Source organism: Pristiophorus japonicus, chromosome 14, assembly GCF_044704955.1.
Source record: "Pristiophorus japonicus isolate sPriJap1 chromosome 14, sPriJap1.hap1, whole genome shotgun sequence".
Classification (NCBI taxonomy): domain Eukaryota; kingdom Metazoa; phylum Chordata; class Chondrichthyes; family Pristiophoridae; genus Pristiophorus; species Pristiophorus japonicus.
In genome coordinates, this window is record NC_091990.1 from 128,545,602 (window position 1) to 128,565,523 (window position 19,922).

Here is a 19,922-nt window from a genome sequence, read left to right on the forward strand (position 1 = left end):
GCATTGCATCAACTAAAAAAGGTGCGATTCAGCTTACCAGCAGCAATCAAAGATAAAGGGCTGGATTTTCCGGTTTTTGCAATTTTGCCCGTTTTTGGGCGCAAATCATGGAGAATTTTTTTTTAAAAAACACCGGGTCAGCGTTAGCGCTAGAGCACGCAACTTTCACCAAATGGCAATGAGAATTAGCGTTAGTGCTAACTCCTGCATTGCACAACAGATTTTGTGCATCGGAGCCGAAAGTTCTGCCATGGAAAAAAAAAAAATCGGTCCTTCTACGCATGCGCGATTTTTTTGAAACATCTATTTTCTTCTTCCCGGGCTTCTGATCAGCTGTCCGATCGCAGGGAGCGCCCGTATCTGCACAGTACACCAGAGGCTGAATCAGCCATTTGAGTTTGGATTTCGACCATGGAGCAGCACAGAGACATTGATGAAGATAGGCAACGGGCCAGAAGGTTCACTATGGAGACAAACGGCGCACTGGTTACTTCTGTGGGGAGCAGATGGGGAAATCTACGTAGGAGGGGTGGAAGTAGACCACTCCCAGCAATATTTAGAAAAATCTGGGCGGAGATTGCAGAGGAGGTCTCTTTCTTCGGAACTGTAGCAAGAACAGCGGACCAGTGTAGAAAATTTTTTTACCATCTCACGAAGGTCGTCAGAGTACCATTTTCATTCATGTACTCCTTCATTACTGAAATTATAAACCTGACACCCTATTTGTTCTGATGCTGTTTGCTGGGTCTCAGATCTCTGTCAGTTACCTCCTAAAATGCATGACTATTTGCTATGAATGATCTTTACACATTATTAAGATTGCTTTCTGAGATCTCTTAAGATGTTGCTGCACTTCGATGTCCTCCTGATAAACCACGTGCAACTTCCAAGGCAATTAAACAGAGGACTGTAAAGGTTGTACCTCTCTAGTCCAGGATTCTTTCATCCTGAAACATCCACGGTTTGGCATTAGTTGGGCCTGCGGGAGAGGAGCGTTTATTTTTTTTAAAGTTTCGATCGGCTGCAATGGCTGATCAATCAGTGTGTTCGGCGATCGGCTGGGAGCGCCCGTCAGTCAGTGAGTGCGTGCGTGGGTGCTGAGGGAGTCGCCCACAAGCTGCCAGCATGCGCTCACATACAGGAGTCCAGGCGCTGTCCACCGGTACCGGTAAGCGCGACCTCCTGTGGTTCGGGAAATTCTCTGTTCCGGCACTGGTCAGGCGCCGAGGGTGCCGGACTGGAGAGGTACAACTGTATTACATTCACACAGTATGGTATAAGTGCTTTGGTGGCTATCTGTATGTGCCACAAGAGATGGACCCTCTGGTAAACATTCTCAGTTCCATCTTTACAGGCAAAGAAGTCGCTTAACCGGTGCGAACAGGCAGTGGTTGGGCTCACACCTTGCCACTCACACATGTGGAGGAGCAAGTGGTAGGCCTCATCGGCGCCGACAGTTGGGCAACTGCCCATGGGGGTGCTGACCCCTGACTGGAAGGTTCTGGTAAGTCCTGCACACTTCCTGGGTTGGGTTGATGCAATGTGATGCCGTGTCTGTGGACTAGGGTTGGGGCAATATGATGTAGTCTCTATGGACTACATATAATGGAGAAGCGGCAGTCCTTCAAATGAGCCTGTGTTAGGTGACCTTCCTCATGTCACCCTGACCCCTCCCTGCTGCTAACCACTGGTCTGTTGCTTTCTACTTACAGATGAAGAGTCACAGGCACCACATGCCTCCTATGAACCCTCCACATCAGGCCATCATGTGGGGTGGGGGGGGCCCGGGAGTAAGGAGGAGGAAGACACAATTGATGAGCCGACTGCGAGGGGGTGGGGCGGGGAGGAAAGCAGATGTACTCCACACCTCTTTTGGCACCGGGAAACATGTCACCCGAGGATGAGCAAACATGCTCGGGCTTTCACATATCCGAGGCTCCTGGGACTACTAGTGGCTTGCAGCAACGCAGTTCTGGGGTCGAATCCCATATGCCGTCTCTCCGGAGGATGAGTCAGCAAAGTCGGTCTGCTGACAGACAGGCTGCCGTCCAACTGGACATGGTGTCACTGTCGAGGGAGAGCGTCCAGCTCAGCCGACAGCTCCTCGAGGTCCTGGGTAGGATTCCCACGAGCATCGCAACACGCACTGCGACCCTTACGGAGGTAGGGTCACAGATTGTCCATGCGAGCCATGAAACCTGCGAGGCAGTCAATGCAAACGTGCTGATAGTTCTCCAGTGTCACATGCAGACCACACCATCCGTGAGTGGCGAGGCCAAACAAGAGGCTTGCCAGTCAGAAGCTGGGCCTTCCATACCCCAAGCATCTCCCTACATGGCATTTCCAAGGTCTCTTCCCCCCGCATATCTGCAGGACTCTGGCCACCTTGCTGCACGAACTGGTGCCACTTTAGGAAGGGGGAGCAGGCGAGGGAGGACACCCGATGCTAAAAACATTGGGATATGGGTTGTTGTGTTGTTGTTCTTCTTGTTATTTTGTTAAAGTTTTAAAAGTTTTCAAATGATGTTAAAGTTAAGTTATAAAAGTTTTCAATGCTTAAAGTTTGTTTTAACATTTACAAAGTTGGAAAAGTTTACATTTTAGATAAAATCTGTTGTTTACCTTAACCATTTCTGTGTAGTGTCTCATCTGCAGAATAAGAGGGGGAATAGTCAACATGGTGGGATATAGAGTGGCCAGGCAGCGGTCAAATGTGCCGTTCACCCTTCAAGCAAAGCATTTAATTATCAGCTACTGACTTAAGGCTTTTGCAGAGGCGAAATTTCCACGATGCCTCCCCTGTGGTTGTGGTGGGGTTGGTGGTGGCATGGGTTCTTTGCCAGGTTCCTCTTCCTCGTCATCTTCCTCCCCCTCCTCCCGTCTCCTGAGGTGGTTCTGCAATCCCCATTGGCAATTCCTGTCCCTTCATGATGACTAAGTTGTGTCGCATGCAACACACCACAATGAACTCAGAGACCTGCTGAGGGGAGTATTGTAAGCAGCCTTCAGAGTGGTCCAGGCATTGGAAGCGCTGCTCGAGCACTCCAATTGTCCATTCGACGATGCTGCGTCTGGCTATATGGCTCTCATTATAGCGATGCTCGGCTTCTGTCTGAGGGTTCCGGAGGTGTCGGGTGTGTGTTGCAGCATGTCAATGTCAAGGGTCAGTTACAGCCGGTAGCTTATGCCTCCAGGAGTCTGTCCCAGGCAGAAAGGGACTATGGGATGGTAGAAAAGGAGGCGCTCGCATGTGTATATGCGGTAAAGAAAATGCACCAGTACCTGTTTGGCAGGAAATTTGAGCTGGAGACAGATCACAAACCCCTAACGTCCCTTTTGGCCGACAAGGCCATAAATGCAAACGCATCGGCCCGCATACAGAGGTGGGCACTAACGTTAGCCGCCTATGACTATACAATTCGGCACAGACCGGGCACAGAAAACTGCGCCAATGCACTCAGCAGGCTCCCACTAGCCACCACTGAGGGGGCTACCGAGCATGCTGCTGAGATGGTCATGGCTGTTGAAGCTTTCGGAAGTGAAGGCTCACCCATGACAGCCCGTCAGATTAAAGTCTGGACAAACAGAGACCTGCTATTGTCTCTAGTCAAGAAATGTGTTCTGAATGGGGACTGGGCAGCCACGTACAGGGCATGCCCTGAGGAATTTAAACCATTTCACAGGCGCAGGGATGAACTCTCGATTCAGGCCGATTGCCTACTGTGGAGAAACCGTGTCGTCATGCCCCAGATGGGCAGAGAGGTGTTCATCAGAGAACTCCACAATGAGCACCCGGGCATTGTCATGATGAAGGCAATTGCCAGGTCATACGTTTGGTGGCCAGGGATAGACGCAGGTCTGGAACTTTGTGTTCACAGGTGCAACACGTGTGCCCAGCTGGGCAATGCGCCCAGGGAAGCCCCCCTTAGCCCCTGGCCATGGCCCGCCAAGCTTTGGTCACACATCCATGTGGACTACGCAGGTCCCTTCATGGGAAAAATGTTTTTGGTTGTAGTAGACGCCTACTCCAAATGGATCAAGTGTGACATTTTAAATTCAAGCACATCCTCTGCCACAGTAGAAAGTCTACGGGCAATGTTCGCCGCCCACGATCTACCGGACGTCTTGGTCAGCGACAATGGCCCGTGCTTCACAAGCACTGAATTCCAGGACTTCATGGCAGGCAATGGAATTAACCATGTCAGAACGGCACCGTTCAAGCCGGCCTCAAATGGCCAGGCAGAACGAGCAGTGCAGATCATCAAACAGGGGATGCTCAGAATCCAAGGGAGTTCCCTACAAAGGCGCTTATCACGTCTTCTGTTGGCCTATAGATCCCGACCACACTCGCTCACAGGGGTTCCACCCGCAGAGCTGCTAATGAAAAGGACGCTCAAAACCCGGCTATCCCTTATACACCCCAACATGAAAGAAATTGTCGAGAGCAGGCGCCAGCCACAATATGACTACCATGACAGGAATGCGAGGCCGCGATGTATTGATGTAAATGATGCTGTTTTTGTCCTCAACTGCGCTGCAGGGCCCAAATGAGGGAAATAGGATTCTGGTAGTTAAACTTACCAATGGACAAATCTGCCACAAACACGTGGATCAAACAAAAAGGAGGTTCAGCAACCCCATAGAAGAAGCAGAGGAAGAACACGATGTAGAATTCACTCCACTACAAGTGACCACACACCGGAACCAAAGGGAGGAGAGCCCAATCACTGTGGGCAGTCTGGATAGGCCTGAGGCACCGCAAACAGCAGACACTCAGGCCAGCGCCCAACAACCGGAGCCCGAACTCAGGTGCTCTACAAGGGAACGCAAACCACCAGAGACACTCAACCTGTGATCCCAATAAGACTATGGGGAGGAGGTGATGTCATGTATTCAACCAGCATTGTAATCCATGTATAATCGGACCTAAGTTGTACACTGTGAGAACAATGACCAGTAGGTGGGAGACACTCCTAACCTGGACCTTCAGGTATAAAAGGGGAAGCTCCACCCACCTTCATCACTTGAGTGCTAAGGAATAAAGGACAGGTCACAGACTGACCTTCTCTCAAGCATGGGCCTCGTGTGCATTTATACTGTATAGTAAAGAAGTAGCAGTTTCGGTAAACCTCTGGATTGTGTAAAGGTTCCCACGGGACGATGTGTGTACAGTCAATGGCACTCATAATCCTTGGGGAAGCCAGCAAATCATCCAAAACCTACAGCCCTCTCATTCTGGGCCTCCTTGGTCATTGGGAAGTTTATGAAGTCCATCCTGCGTGCGTACAGTGCCGTGGTCACCTGGCGAATGTGCAATGTGTAGCATGCTGGGAGATGGAGTATATGTCCCCTGCTAAAAGGAGCCGGAGGCATAGAAGGCAAGTGCCGCAGTCACCTTCACCTTGACGGACAGTGCAGTCCTGTTGGTAGGCTGTTGGTCTGCCTTTATGAGTTGTCATATCTCAGTCAGCACTTCTTTTCGTAAGCGCAGCGCCTGAGGTAGCTGCAGGTATCATAGAAATTTATAGCACGGAAGGAGGCTATTTCAGCCCATCGTGTCTGCGCCGGCTGTTCCTGTGTAAGCGCTGTTCCCTGTAAACTCGTTGGGGGTAAGGCCTCCTCCCCATACTTCTGCGACCTCTTCAATTACGTTCAACATGATCATCAATAAGGCGTCTTGCAGCTCGACGCTGTATAAATATAGCAGCCAGGAATAATGACAGACATAGTAGAGCCCCCATATTTTAAAATGTCCTTAAATGTCCTTTACATCACTTCACTATGAAAAACGCAGCCTTCTTCTCCCAATTCTTTGAAAGCAATGGCCACTATATTATTGGCTTATGTCCCAAGACAATGACAGATGGTTCAGTGAACCTTCCAGAAATTCCACACATACGGATGATTAGTCAGAACAGGCTGCACCTGGCCATCCCTTTCCCTAGCCCTCCACTCGCTTTCACTACATGAAGAAAATGGAACATTAAAAACTGGTCTGCAGATCATAAAAGTCTCAGGCTTAACCCACTTGCCTGCGTGAAGTTTGCTGATCTCAGCCAGGACAGTGGTGAGCCATTATTGGCTTCGAAGAGAAGAAAATCGCACAATAATGCCAATGAAGTGAGCAACATCTGTTTGCCAGAATGATCCATAAACACAAGAAAAAGTTTGCTCAGAACAGAAAATTTAACAACATATTATTACTCACCAAAGCAAGGTCAAAAGTGACATCATCTATTCCTTCCAAATGCCAAGGATATATTCAGGTTTGGAGTTGCAGAAAAGATCAGTACTGCAGTAAAGTTCTAAATTTTTATTAACTTCAACAATATATTCTTACAAAACAGCAGTAAACTTATCGATCCTCGGTTTTCAAGATGGCACCGTTGGCGCCCTGGGTGCGACAGCTTTTTGCTGGCGGGTGGATACTAAATCGAGCAATATGCTCGAAAGTTCCGCCGGGGTACTAGCGCAGCGTTGCAGGACGACTGACGTCTTAACAATCGGGCGGGCGCTAAGTTTTAGCGCCGTTGCAAAACCACTGCCGAACGTTCCGCCCTGGCACTAAATTTTGTTTGCCTTGTTTAGCGCAAAAAAACTCATTTTAGCGTTTCGCCCAAGTGCTAAAATGGTCGCATACTGCTCGAAAATCCAACCCATGGAGTAACTTGTCCAGAGACGAGTTTTCCAAAAAGAAAATAAGATACAGGAGAACTTAGAAGCAGTATTAATCCAAGAAAGGGCTTTGTTTGGAGAGCCACCTGGAGATAATGCAACGATATTTGAAAATAAAACCAACTTTAGACATCCGTACATTTGACAAATAGGAAAAAAAACTTTAACAGAATACACTGGAAGTCAAATAACAAAAGAGAAATAACTACATACAAGGTGGAGTAACCGACTGATCAATTGTTATTGAAACCTTAAAATTTTACATTTTCTAGCCTACCTTCTTCTCAACTTGACCAAAGTAACCTCAAGATGGGCAGTATTGAAAATGAGAACAGCAACCTCGTCAATTTTATCCTTGTACCGAACCCAGGATTACTTCAAAAAGCAGCAGAACGGACCAAGTGAAAGATATACAATGGTAAAGATGTTTATTGAGCCACAGTATCAGCTGATTAGCACATTGCAAGAGTTTGGGCAGGGCTGTCTCAACCCCCATCGGTGCATAAAGGTCATCACTGGGGAGTGCTGATATGATTTATGATTAAGGTTATAAATCCACATAAAATGGAGCTTCACTTACTTTTCATTTAAACTGAATCCATTTTAAACCCAAATGGCAAGTCTCGAAAATCCTACGATAAAACACAAATTGGGAATCTCAGAAAGGTCAAAAGATTACTGGTGTGGGAAATGGAAGATTCACAATTCTGCCGTAAGGGTTATTTAAAAGCTGAGGACTTTATGCTGCATTTAGCAGTTCCAGTCCCTAGCACTGACATCCCTCACCTAATAATTCATCAAAATATATTGGAGATTGGGGGAAACTGTAAGAATGATTCATTTATTACAAGTGTGAATAGAGGAATCATCTGGCAGATATCTGTGGCATCTAGCTTTTTATTGACAGGTCTTCTGTATAGATGGTGATTGTGGACCATTGAGCACACACCTGTATAGTAGATGGAAGTAATTTCTGACTATGGAGAGGCCTTCACTATTTATCCAGTTCATAGATTTTAACAACTAGTTTGCAGCTGTGTCAAGAAATTGCTTTATGATAGAAAACAGATCAGGGTCAAAGGTTACAACATAAGTCTGCTTGAAAACTGAGTCAAGTTTTGCATCACTTTGATTTTGTCATCAAAAACTTTGCCAATTCAGCAAACTCTGGAGTTTTTTTTTTAAGCACCTAGAATATTGGAAACTTACAGCACAGTAGGAGGCCATCCGGCCCATTGTGTCTGTACTGGCTCTTTCAAAAAGCAGTCATGCTAAGTCCCACATCCCTGCTTTTTGTCTGCAGCCCTGTAAATTCCTCAGCCTCAAGTACCTGTCCAACATCCTTTTAAAATAATTTATGGTATCGGCTTCCACGTCTCGAATTCCTGGAGAGGATACAAACAACGTTGTATTGTACAATGCCCAGTTCTTCTCACCTCTAGCTCCCAATTTTTATCTATTTTAAATCAACTTTCTTCACAAGCACTTTCCTGTTATTGAAATGGCACCATCTCCTATAATCTTTCCCAGGACCTCAGAATCTATGGAACTTCTTACCTTCCTCAGCCTTTTCTTTCCTCTTGCAATCTATAGACTTTTAAAACCCAGGCTTGATAATCGAACTACTACTTCTTGATTTATGCATCTTCTCTTCTACTCTTCAATGTTCCTGCACTATGAGCTGCGACTCTTCACAGATTCTTCAATTTAAAAAAGGTTTTCCAAGTCATCTATTCATCTCTGCCCTGACCATATAAATTTATACGCAGTAAATAAAGAAAATAAATCAAACACAAAACATTACTGAGAGAAGCTTATTCTCGTCAGTTATTCAAAGGATTGACTAACCTCAATCTTTACCTAGTTTAATGCAATGCCGTGCAGGAATAAGTATTCTGGTAGCAAACTGATTGCACAAAGAGTGTGGAATGATCTGGAATTCCTCCTGAAGCCTCTATGCCTCTCTACTTCTCTCTCTTCCTTTAAGACAATTCTTAAAACCTTCCTCTTTGACCAAGCTCTCTATATGTGGCAATGTGTCAAATTTCATTTGAAGGATCTTGGGATGTTTTACTATGTTAAAGGTGCTATATAAAAAGGCAAGTTGTTGTTGTTGTTGTCATGGAGCAGAGACTGAACTGATAACTTAGTTAACAAACAATTCTGAATACTTAGTCAAAACAAACAGTTCTGATTTCTAACCAAGGCAGAATGATTGCATATGTGACAGGCAACAAACCTAAAATCTTAAGAGATTTTTTTTGAATAAGTACAAAAATTGTATGGTTCAAGCAAAATTTAAGTGTAGAATAGATGGAAAAAATCTGCCAATTTGATAGAAACATAGAAAATAGGTGAAGGAATAGGCCATTCGGCCCTTCGAGCGTGCTCCACCATTCAATGAGTTCATGGCTGAACATGCAACTTCAGTACCCCATTCCTGCTTTCTCGCCATACCCCTTGATCCCCCTAGTAGTAAGGACTACATCTAACTCCTTTTTGAATATATTTAGTGAATTGGCCTCAACAACTTTCTGTGGTAGAGAATTCCACAGGTTCACCACTCACTGGGTGAAGAAGTTTCTCCTCATCTCGGTCCTAAATGGCTTACCCCTTATCCTTAGATTGTGACCCCTGATTCTGGACTTCCCCAACATTGGGAACATTCTTCCTGCATCTAACCTGTCTAAACCCGTCAGAATTTTAAACGTTTCTCTGAGATCCCCTCTCATTCTTCTGAATTCCAGTGAATACAAGCCCAGTTGATCCAGTCTTTCTTGATACGTCAGTCCCGCCATCCTGGGAATCTGTCTGGTAAACCTTCGCTGCACTCCCTCAATAGCAAGAATGTCCTTCCTCAAGTTAGGAGACCAAATCTGTACACAATACTCCAGGTGTGGCCTCACCAAGGCCCTGTACAACTGTAATAACACCTCCCTGCCCCTGGACCCAAATCCCCTCGCTATGAAGGCCAGCATGCCATTTGCTTTCTTAACCGCCCGCTGTACCTGCATGCCAACCTTCAATGACTGATGTACCATGACACCCAGGTCTCGTTGCACCTCCCCTTTTCCTAATCTGTCACCATTCAGATAATAGTCTGTCTCTCTGTTTTTACCACCAAAGTGGATAACCTCACATTTATCCACATTATACTTCATCTGCCATGCATTTGCCCACTCACCAAACCTATCCAAGTCACTCTGCAGCCTCATAGCATCCTCCTCACAGCTCACACTGCCACCCAACTTAGTGTCATCCGCAAATTTGGAGATACTACATTTAATCCCCTCATGTAAATCATTAATGTACAATGTAAACAGCTGGGGCCCCAACAAAGAACCTTGCGGCACCCCACTAGTCACTGCCTGCCATTCTGAAAAGTACCCATTTACTCCTACACTTTGCTTCCAGTCTGCCAACCAGTTCTCAATCCACGTCAGCCCATGTGCTTTAACTTTGCACATTACTCTCTTGTGTGGGACCTTGTCGAAAGCCTTCTGAAAGTCCAAATACACTACATCAACTGGTTCTCCCTTCTCCACTTTACTGGAAACATCCTCACAAAATTCCAGAAGATTTGTCAAGTATGATTTCCCTTTCACAAATCCATGCTGACTTGGACCTATCATGTCACCTCTTTCCAAATGCGCTGCTATGACATCCTTAATAATTGATTCAATCATTTTACCCGCTACCGATGTCAGGCTGACTGGTCTATAATTCCCTGTTTTCTCTCTCCCTCCTTTTTTTTTTAAAAAAGTGGGGTTACATTGGCTACCCTCCACTCCATAGGAACTGATCCAGAGTCTTATATTTATATAGCGCCTTTAACGTCGTGAAACATTCCAAGGTGCTTCACAGGAGTATTATGAGACAACAAATTTGATACTGGACCACATAAGGAGAAATTAGGGCAGATGACCAAAAGCTTGGTTTTAAGGAGTGTCTTGAAGGAGGAAAGAGGGGTAGCGAGGCAGAGAGGTTTCTGCAGTGAATTCCAGAACTAAGGGTCTGAGCAACAGAAGGTATGGCCACCAATGCGATCATAATCAGGGATGCTCAAGAGGGTAGAATTGGAGGAGCACAGACATCTCGGGGGGAAGGGGCAGGGGGTTGTGGGGCTGGAGGAGATTACAGAGATAGGGAGGGACGAGGCCATGGAGGGATTTGAAGACAAGGATGAGCATTTTGAAATTGAGACATTGCTTAACCGGGAGCCAATGTCGGTCAGCGAGCACAGGGGTGATGGGTGAGCGGGACTTTGTGCCAGTTAGGACACAGTCAGACGAGTTTTGGATCACCTCTAGTTTACATAGGGTAGAATGTGGGAGGCCCGTGTTGGAATAGTCAAGTCTAGAGGTAACAAAGGCATGGATGAGGGCTTCAGCAATGGATAAGCTAAGGCAAGGACGGAGACGGGTAATGTTACGGAGGTGGAAATAGACGGTCATAGTTATGCGAACGAAAGCTTATTTCAGGGTCAAATATGACACCAAAGTTACAAAACAGTCTGGTTCAGCCTCAGACAAAATTTGGGGAGAGGGATTGAGTCAGTGGTTCGGGAATGGAGTTTGTGGCGGGGATCGAAAACAATGGCTTCCATCTTCCCAATATTCAATTGGAGAAATTTTCTGCTTATCCAGAACCAGATGTCGGACAAGCAATCTGAAAATTAGCGACCGAGGAGCGGGGTCAAGAGAAATGGTAGTGAGGTAGAGTTGGGCGTTATCAGCATATGGACGCTGTGTTTTCGGATGATGTCGCCAAGGGATAACATGTAGATAAGAACAAGGAGGGGGCCAAGGATAGATCCTTGGGGGACACCAGAGGTAATGATCCGGGGGGGGGGGGGGGGGGGGAGGAGAAGATTCAGGGAAAAATAACTCATAGTACATCGACTGCAACAGATTCTTGGCCTAGTGCACGATCAAAGAAAGATAATCTATACAATCTACTAAGTGTTAACAGTACCAACCAAGTTATTCCAAAAAAAAAACCAATTAAAAAGTCTCAAGGACATCTCTTTTTCCATTGAGAACCTGTCTTTGACACTGGTCTATAATGTTAGTTATAAATTATCCCTAATTTAGCACTAGTTGGCAATTCCAATGGGAGGCTGTGTAGATGGCTGAAAATGTAAAATGCAATATTGATCCTTATCTGGTTGTGAAGCAGGATTTTTTTTTAAAAAGGTGCTTGCAAAGAAAAAAGGGCCAATTGACTTTTTCCTGTCAGCAACAGCCACCATTTATTTTTGCACTGCATTAGATTTGCTAGCTCTGCTTCTGACCAGCATATGGTAGCAGGTGAAAATAGTAAAATGGTGCAGGAGCAGTACGAGGAAGTCAGCACAGATACTCTTCCAAAACTGGCAACAGCATAAAAATGCCTGCAGCTTTATTCTGCATGATGCACAGTGCCCAAATTGGGAAAGAATTCAATTTCCAACATAAATAGCCCTTGCCTTGATGAGCAAAAAAAAAAACCACACCAGGGATAAAATCCTCTTGAACACCTCATCCCTTTGTTTCTCCCCCCCTTCCTCAAATCCTAGGTGTTCACTAATCATAGCAATCAATCCGTATCAATTCGTCAACAACAGATCCAGAGAGGACATGTGGTGGAGAGCTTTGGGAACCTTAGGACCAAAGTCACTTTTTTTCTCCCAAGCATGCTACACGTACCATATGCCATGTCTCAAATTACTCATATCATGTATCCCAAAATGTTACTTGCTCAAAGTAGTCTATCTAATTTGCAGTTGAATTAATTAATACCAATTGCTTCTACTGTCTCCCCCTTCAAGCGCAGACCATAGCCTCTGGTTCGACAAGGTGAAATAGCTTGTCATGGTTTACATGATCTTGTCCCTTTCGAATCCTAAAAACAGCAATCATATCATCCCACAACCGTTTTTCCATTGAGAACCTGTCCAATTTATAAAACTGCTCCTCATAATCCAATCCCTCCATCATTCTGGTTGCACTCTTCTGTATCCTTTCAATAGCTGCAATATTTTTTTTGCACTGTGGAGACCAGAATGTACACCGTATTCTACGTGCAACCGCACCAATGAATTATAAAGTGGCAGGATTATCCCTCTATTTTGGCTGAGTATTGACCTTTCAATACATCCCAACATCAACCTGAAATGTTAACTCTCTCTCTCTACAGATGCTGCCTGACCTGCTGAGTATTTTCCAGAATTTTCTGGTTTTATTTCCAATTTGCTTTACCCACTGCCACCGAGCATTGTTGCGATAGCTTCAATTTATTGTCAATCAGGACGCCCAGAAGTCTTTCATGTCCCATGCACATTATTTTATTTCCATTTAAGTACAGGTGGAATCTCTCTTATTTCGGGACTCCTTTATCCAGCATCATTCACAGCCGCCGGGTAGCGCATGCGCAGAACACGACCCGTCAAAATCCTACTCACCAATATAATTGTTCTCCTCGATCGGCTGCCTCCTACTCAGCGCCCTGCTGGAATTCCTGCAGCCACAGTCCTCGGGCCGGCCGCTCCTCCCCACAGCGCTCCCTCCGGGGGAGGTCGGGCCGACTCTTCGGGGCCTCTTGTACACTGATTGGCTGACTGATTGACTTGACAGTCGGTCCAGCCAATCGGCGCACAGACCCACTTACCCCAGCAACAGCACTTAAAGGCGCAGTGCACCCAAACACGTGACCTCCCCTCATCCGGCAAAATTACTCATTCGGGACAGGCCGGGTCCCAAGGGTGCCAGATAAGGGAGGTTCAACCTGTAATATTTTATTCATTTACTCAGCTTAATGCTTAACGATGAAATCTCTCTGATCCAAATTCAGTCAAGTGAAGATGGAAACATTTCCAAAGAGTTCATGGTTCATTAAATAGTTCAATTAGACAGAAGTTAGACCAATATAATCAGGCATATTATTTAAACGCTTAAAAAGTGCTTTTCTTCTAGCTCAACTGACATTAAGGGGCAAAAGAAATCCACATAGCAAAATAAATTCCACACTGTTGTGTTACTCTTAATTTGGGAAATAAAACAAGATTGGCAATAAAACATGGCCCAATTCCTGAAAAGAGGGGTCAATTTTTGTCTCATTCCTGACATTTTTAGCAATACCACCAATCATGATACAGTGCAGTTGTGTAACAAAGTAACATACATACTGGGTGGTAGTAGTCCGTACTGGAGTGCAAATAAGGACAAAGAAACTCATGTTCCAAATTGTTGGCAAGTAGCGAATTGTAAGATTTGTAACCACATCCAGTTTTCGTCACTAAGACACAAGAGAAACATTCAGACCTCAGAAAAGAGTTTTGAAACTGATCTCACATAGGAGCAATGAAGGGTATGAAGAAACTGGGGGTCCTCAAAAGAAGAAAGGGCAACCTTTGCACTCACCTTCAAATAACTCTGCAAGCTAATGCCATAACTGGTCGGATGGTCTTAGCTGGACAAGCAGAAAGCTTAGCAGTTGTATGTGTCATAAGCTGCACGATCTCACCTGATTAATCTAGAGTCTTACATCTATGCACACTTCTGGGTCCCCAAGTCTCTGCCAACCTGTACCTAAACTCTCTGGACTTAAGTGAGCAAGGAGTGTGTGTGCACTCTATACTAAGCAAATAAAAATTATAGATTACTCAATAACTTGACTTGAAGATTCTTAAACTTGGTGATTGTAGAAACACAGTAGACATTTAAAAAATGCCATAGAAAAAATAAAAGCACTTTACAAATGCAGCAGCCAGATTGCGAATAGCAAGGTCCCACAAACAGTAACGTGACAGCAACATAGTAGTGTTGGTTGAAGGATAACTATTGGCCAGGACACCAGGAAGAACTCCCCTGCTCTTCAAAATAGTGTCACTGCACTATAGTCTACCCGAGAGGGCAAACAGGGCCTTCGTTCCTGGAGTGTGGCTTGAACCCACAACCTTCACATTCAGGTGACAGTGTTACCACTAAGCCACTGCTGAAACCATGAATAATATGCCAGCTTGTACCCCTTTGCTGCTGTACATTAAAATGGTAGACTTGCTGATGTTATGGGAGGAGTTCTGCAATTCTTTAACATTTTGTTCTAAATACAAATTGCACCACATTAAAAGTAACATCTAGTTGGTTCCAAATAAGTAGAATAGCAATTATAATATCTGAAAGCAATTTATAAAAGAATGCCCCCTGGAAACTCAAATATTCTGACAAAGGAAACCTAAGCCTGTAAAAACATCTGTCTATGCATTGTTTTCTTAGCAGAATTTTTTGAATGAAAATAGGAGCCTGGTTATTCCGTGTATATTTTTTATTTAAATTCATCATTCATTCTAGCAATAGAGCTGCACAGGAAATGGAATACACTGGTGCACATTTTAAAGCTTTTCATTCAAACCATTTAAAATCAAGAGCAGCTGTATGCATTAACTAAGAAAATAATAATATTCTTTGGTATCCCAGCAATATTCTCGGTTCATCCACAACCGCATTAGCTAAATACCAAAGCCTGTGCCAGGATTGGCCCTTCAGCATCCCCAGGGATGCATGCAGCAGTTGCTGTCTTCCTGTAGAGAGTTTCAGTTACAATGACATCATCCTTTTAGAGCCTCGCTTGAGAGGAGCTGATGTGGAAGGACCCCAAGGACAATTTGAATGCAGACGATTCAAACCCACCCCCACCCCACCACCTCTAAGGATCTCTCTATTGTTTACAAGACTGTGTAGATTGCTCAAGCCAATGTAATCCAACACAAAAATAAAAGTAGCACTGCATTCACCAGGCAAAATAACTAATATCTCAAGCAACTTTATCATACTAAGCACTACGCATGTGCACAGGAAGAGCTGTGCTACTACTGGATTTATAAAATTTATATATTCAGAAACAGACCAAAATTGAATGCATTGCATACTAACATACACAAATACATACAATGCAGTGTACAACACAAAGATACTTTCTGATAAGGCCTACAGTAGCATTTTTCACAACAAAAAGTTTGAATTTATTCAGAAAATAGCATACTTCCACACTGTTGTAATACTCATTTATAAACATGTACTTATAGAAATTTAAAGAACATTTTAGTTTACCTAACTGATTGAAGAAAAAGTGGAACATGAAAAAGTGAAATTTAGCACTGGAAGGATTCATGTACAGGATTGATGCAACAGTACATGAATTTTAAGACACTCTTTGAAATATATATCTGCAAAACTTAGGAGTCAAGAAAATTTGGTGTACTTGATAAACTTTCTGATAAAGAACACAGCAGCGTGTACCATATAATAAGTGCAACACTGAATTAGCATTAAAATCGGAAGTGCGTTTAATTCCACAAACAAAATATTAATCGTGAAATTAGAAGCTGCAACTATTTGCTGTACCTTTTTTATGTATCAAAAATGTAGTATAGCAGGAGCAAGACTAATTATACCTCCGATAGCTAGACTTCAATACACCGAGCAGGACTTTGTTCAAAACGTTACAATTTATAAAACTAGGTCATAGCTTAAAATAGTCACCAGAAGCCCTGTGGATCACTTAGAAATGTTAGTACGCGACCTATTTAATATGGTCAAAAGAGGAAACTGATAACCACACACAAGTGGTTTTCGTATCTGTGTAAAGTCACATGCAGACATTCACGTTGTGAATTAATGCAAGACATGCTGATGTACGTTAGTTAAATATAACGCCTTTGTTTACAGTTGTATCACTGTAGGCACGAATATAATTGCATTTTTTAAACTACAAATCACAGTACTTCTCTAAGTTGAGTTACCCACCAATATATATTTGCACTAATGAAAACTTGCCTAACTATTACAGGGCTCAAAATACCAAACCAACAGTGATGCTGTACATTTCAGAATCTGCTGTGAAATAAAGAGTGGACAAAGCGAACTCCATTTCCAGGGACTGCGAACTGTCAAAAGGCAGCTCTTCCATCATCACTTCCTGCAACAGTCGATGGCAACAACGCTGGCTTTATGTGGACTAAAAGAGCTACCGAACCATTCAAATCTTTACTTCTGTTCATTGGGATTCCGAAAGACTTTTCTGAAGTACTCCTGGCTGTGCATTTATTTTTAGTGCAATGCGCCAGGTAGCTGAGAGCTTTTTGAAGTTTGCGCTCTGCTCGGCTCCAATCACAGAAGCGGCTGGGGGTTTAGGTTATGTACCGAAAGAGACACTCACCCGAGAGCTCGTCCGGCTCCAAGCCGGTCTCGATGTCCAGACCAGAGACGACGAAGTAATCGGCAAAGCGGCAGCCAGCGGTGTTGTTGGCGGTCATGGTGCGCGGTATGCAGCGAACGGCGGGGAGTGCGAGCGCGGCTCGGGATCGCCGCTGCTACTGCCCAGCTCCAGCTCCAGCTCGAGCGTTCTCTCTCTCTCTCTATCCCGGGCTGGCGTTCGGCGCTTCCATCGCAACTCGCGCTGGGGGGGCTGGCACCGAGCTGCACTGCATGCCGGGCCGCGCCACACACAATGTCAGAGACAATCACCCCCCTGAAAGGGGCAAGTGTTCGCCCGCCAGCGCTCAGCCCCCGCCTCACCAACAATACACTCCTCCCCTCCTTTACCTCAGCTCAAGGGTGTAACTATTCAAATCAGTATCTGCAAATTTTTTTTAAACTCCAGCTCAAAATATAATGTAAATTTATATCCATTTAATTTTCCTGCTGATTGAAAGTTGGCAACATTGAATGTGTTCACACGCTAGCAGCCTGCCAATTCGTGACATAATTGCACTGCAGATCAGAGGGGGAAAAACAACACCCATTTTTATTTGAAAGGGGAATCTAAGTGTAAGTCACACGTTTTTGATTTTTTTCCCCCTTCCATTTCTGGTTGTGCGGAAACTACAGCACATTTCTTCATAAAATAAAGAATACCTAAATACTGATTTTTGTTATTATCTTTTTCTCGTGTTGATTGCTGTTACCAAAAAAGGGATTCGGTAATGCAGTTTTAATGGTGCAGCGTTGTGCATTACTCATCATCAACCAATCCGTGGATCGGGAAGTATCAGTGAAAAGACCAAGTTCTTAGATGAACCATTTATCTTTAAATCTTTAGATATTGCTGATTTATTGAAAGAAGTGTACGAATTAATTCGTGTGTTAGTCTTTCTATTGTTAGTATTTCAATTCTATTCTGACAAAAAGAAGAATATATGTAGAATCAATTTGACTCCAAGTGCAGGATACAGGAATTAAAATGAGGAGAAATTAATCTGTGTGATTATACATAGAAGTTATAACACAGAAACAGGCCATTCTGTCCAATTAGTCCCTGACCTCACCCTCCATGCAAGGAAATAGTTCAATCACATTTACTCACCCTGCTCTCACATCCCTTTTCCTTCATCCATCTATCCAATCTAATCTTGAATGTTGACATAGTTTCTGCCTGAACCACTAACCCTGAAAGTGAATTCCACAGCCTCACAGATCCGTGAGGAAGTTTCTCCTACCCTCTGTTCTAAGTCTCTTACATTTAATCTTGCACATATGGCCCCTCATTCTTGACCCTTCGACTACTGGACTCTAACTACCTTGTCCCATTCTTTAATAATTTTAAACACTTCTATTATATTGCCCCATAATCTACATTGTTCTATTGAAAAAAGATCAATTTCAGTGCGACAATGCCAGTGATCAATTACCTTAACAAATGAACACCATAGAATATGAAATCTGATTGTAATGGAAACATAAAGGAGAATTTTAAAATATATAACTGCGCTCATATAGTCATGTGAAACTACAGAAAACATTTCTTGATGAAAAATAAAACATTTCAAACGGACAGCTGTACATAATGCATTCGTCCAATGTTTTCCTTGTCCCTCTTCTGCCCTATCCAATTCCATGTCACCCTTGAACCCAATCTGCTCACTTGCTCTTCTGACCAATCTATAAAAGCTGCACCTTGCCGCATCATTATCTGCCACCTTCTTATTCTCTCCTGATTAATCTCCCTCATGCCCTCTCCTTCCAGCTCCACCTGGACAAATGTTTGCTGGCAATTGTACTCACAGCACGTGTCAATGGGCACTACTAAGAGACAAGGCTATATAAACCCCCTCTACATTATAAAAGCAGTGTAAGACTAACAAAAGGAATAGAACAGTTTAATCTCATAGTGACTGGGATGGTTCTACCTCCTGGACCCAGTAGTGTTGATTAACTGATCTTGTGGGCTACAGGAGGAGCAAATAAAACAAGGCAGCCAAGGTACAGTAAGTAGTCTACTGGTTATGGTACTGGACTAGCAACCCAGATGTTGTGAGTTCTTACCACCATTCTAAGTTAAAACATTTAATTCAATTTGTAGGCTAGAACCAAAGAAAATGTCCATGAAAGCTGATATTTAAAACCCAACTAGATCACGAATGTCCTTCAGGAAAGGGACTTGGGACTCCTACCTGGTCTGGCAGACATGTGACTCCAGTCCCATCCGATGTAGTTGACTCTTAAAACTCTCAGTGCAACTAAGTATGGACAATAAATACTGCTTTGCCAGTGTCACCCATAAAAAAATTAAAAAGGTAGGCACATTAGTTGGCAGTGGTGAAGCAGGTAAAAGGCATGAAACAAGAAGGACATCATTGTCACAAACACTGGAGGGAAAGTGAAATGAGAGTGACAATCACCAAAAGAGGAAGAATTTAAAAAAACAGCAGAGAACAATTAATGAAATAATATCAGAGGATAAATAGGGAAACAGCAGAAGAGGAATACACACAAGCATCAGAAGAGAACATACTATAACAGGAAGCAGAGAAACAATTTGAGAGTAAACAAAAAGTTATAAATATCAATAACATAACTATTAATAAAAATGGTGGACTCTTGAAAATATATAAAGGTATTAAAACAGTTTTACTCTCGGTAACATTTGTGTGCACGTGTATATAAGAAAATATGCAGGGAAAGCTAAAACCCCAAAGCAAATACAGGAAGAATGCAGAAAAAAATGTGATCTCCAGGAAAAGCCAATGTGAATATGAAGCACTGATAGTAAAAAATGAAATCCTCAACTCCCCCTTCAGCTTTTTTTTCTTTCCCAATCCTTTTATTTATTGATGTTGAGAATAATACTCTGGTTAATACTGCATGTTGGAGGTCAGAGGGGCCATAAAATTGAAAACAACCTAATCTCTGATGTCTGCAAGAACACAAACAAATTACTGAATGCTGAATTGAACCCTTGCTAACTAGACCTACCTCAGTTAATGATAT

At 43.7% G+C, this 19,922-nt stretch overlaps 1 protein-coding gene across 7 annotated transcripts in view; it reads right to left on the reverse strand.

Annotated features, from left to right (window-relative positions):
* dennd5a (DENN/MADD domain containing 5A) overlaps positions 1-17,218 on the reverse strand; it is a 233,345-nt gene extending 216,127 nt beyond the window's left edge. For all 7 annotated transcript variants that reach the window (XM_070899600.1, XM_070899599.1, XM_070899602.1 and 4 more), the window contains exon 1: positions 16,873-17,218. In XM_070899600.1, the coding sequence (XP_070755701.1) occupies positions 16,873-16,969 (97 nt within the window). In that variant the 5' untranslated portion in view covers positions 16,970-17,218. The remainder of the gene's footprint in view (positions 1-16,872) is intronic.
* Positions 17,219-19,922: the final 2,704 nt, after the last annotated feature.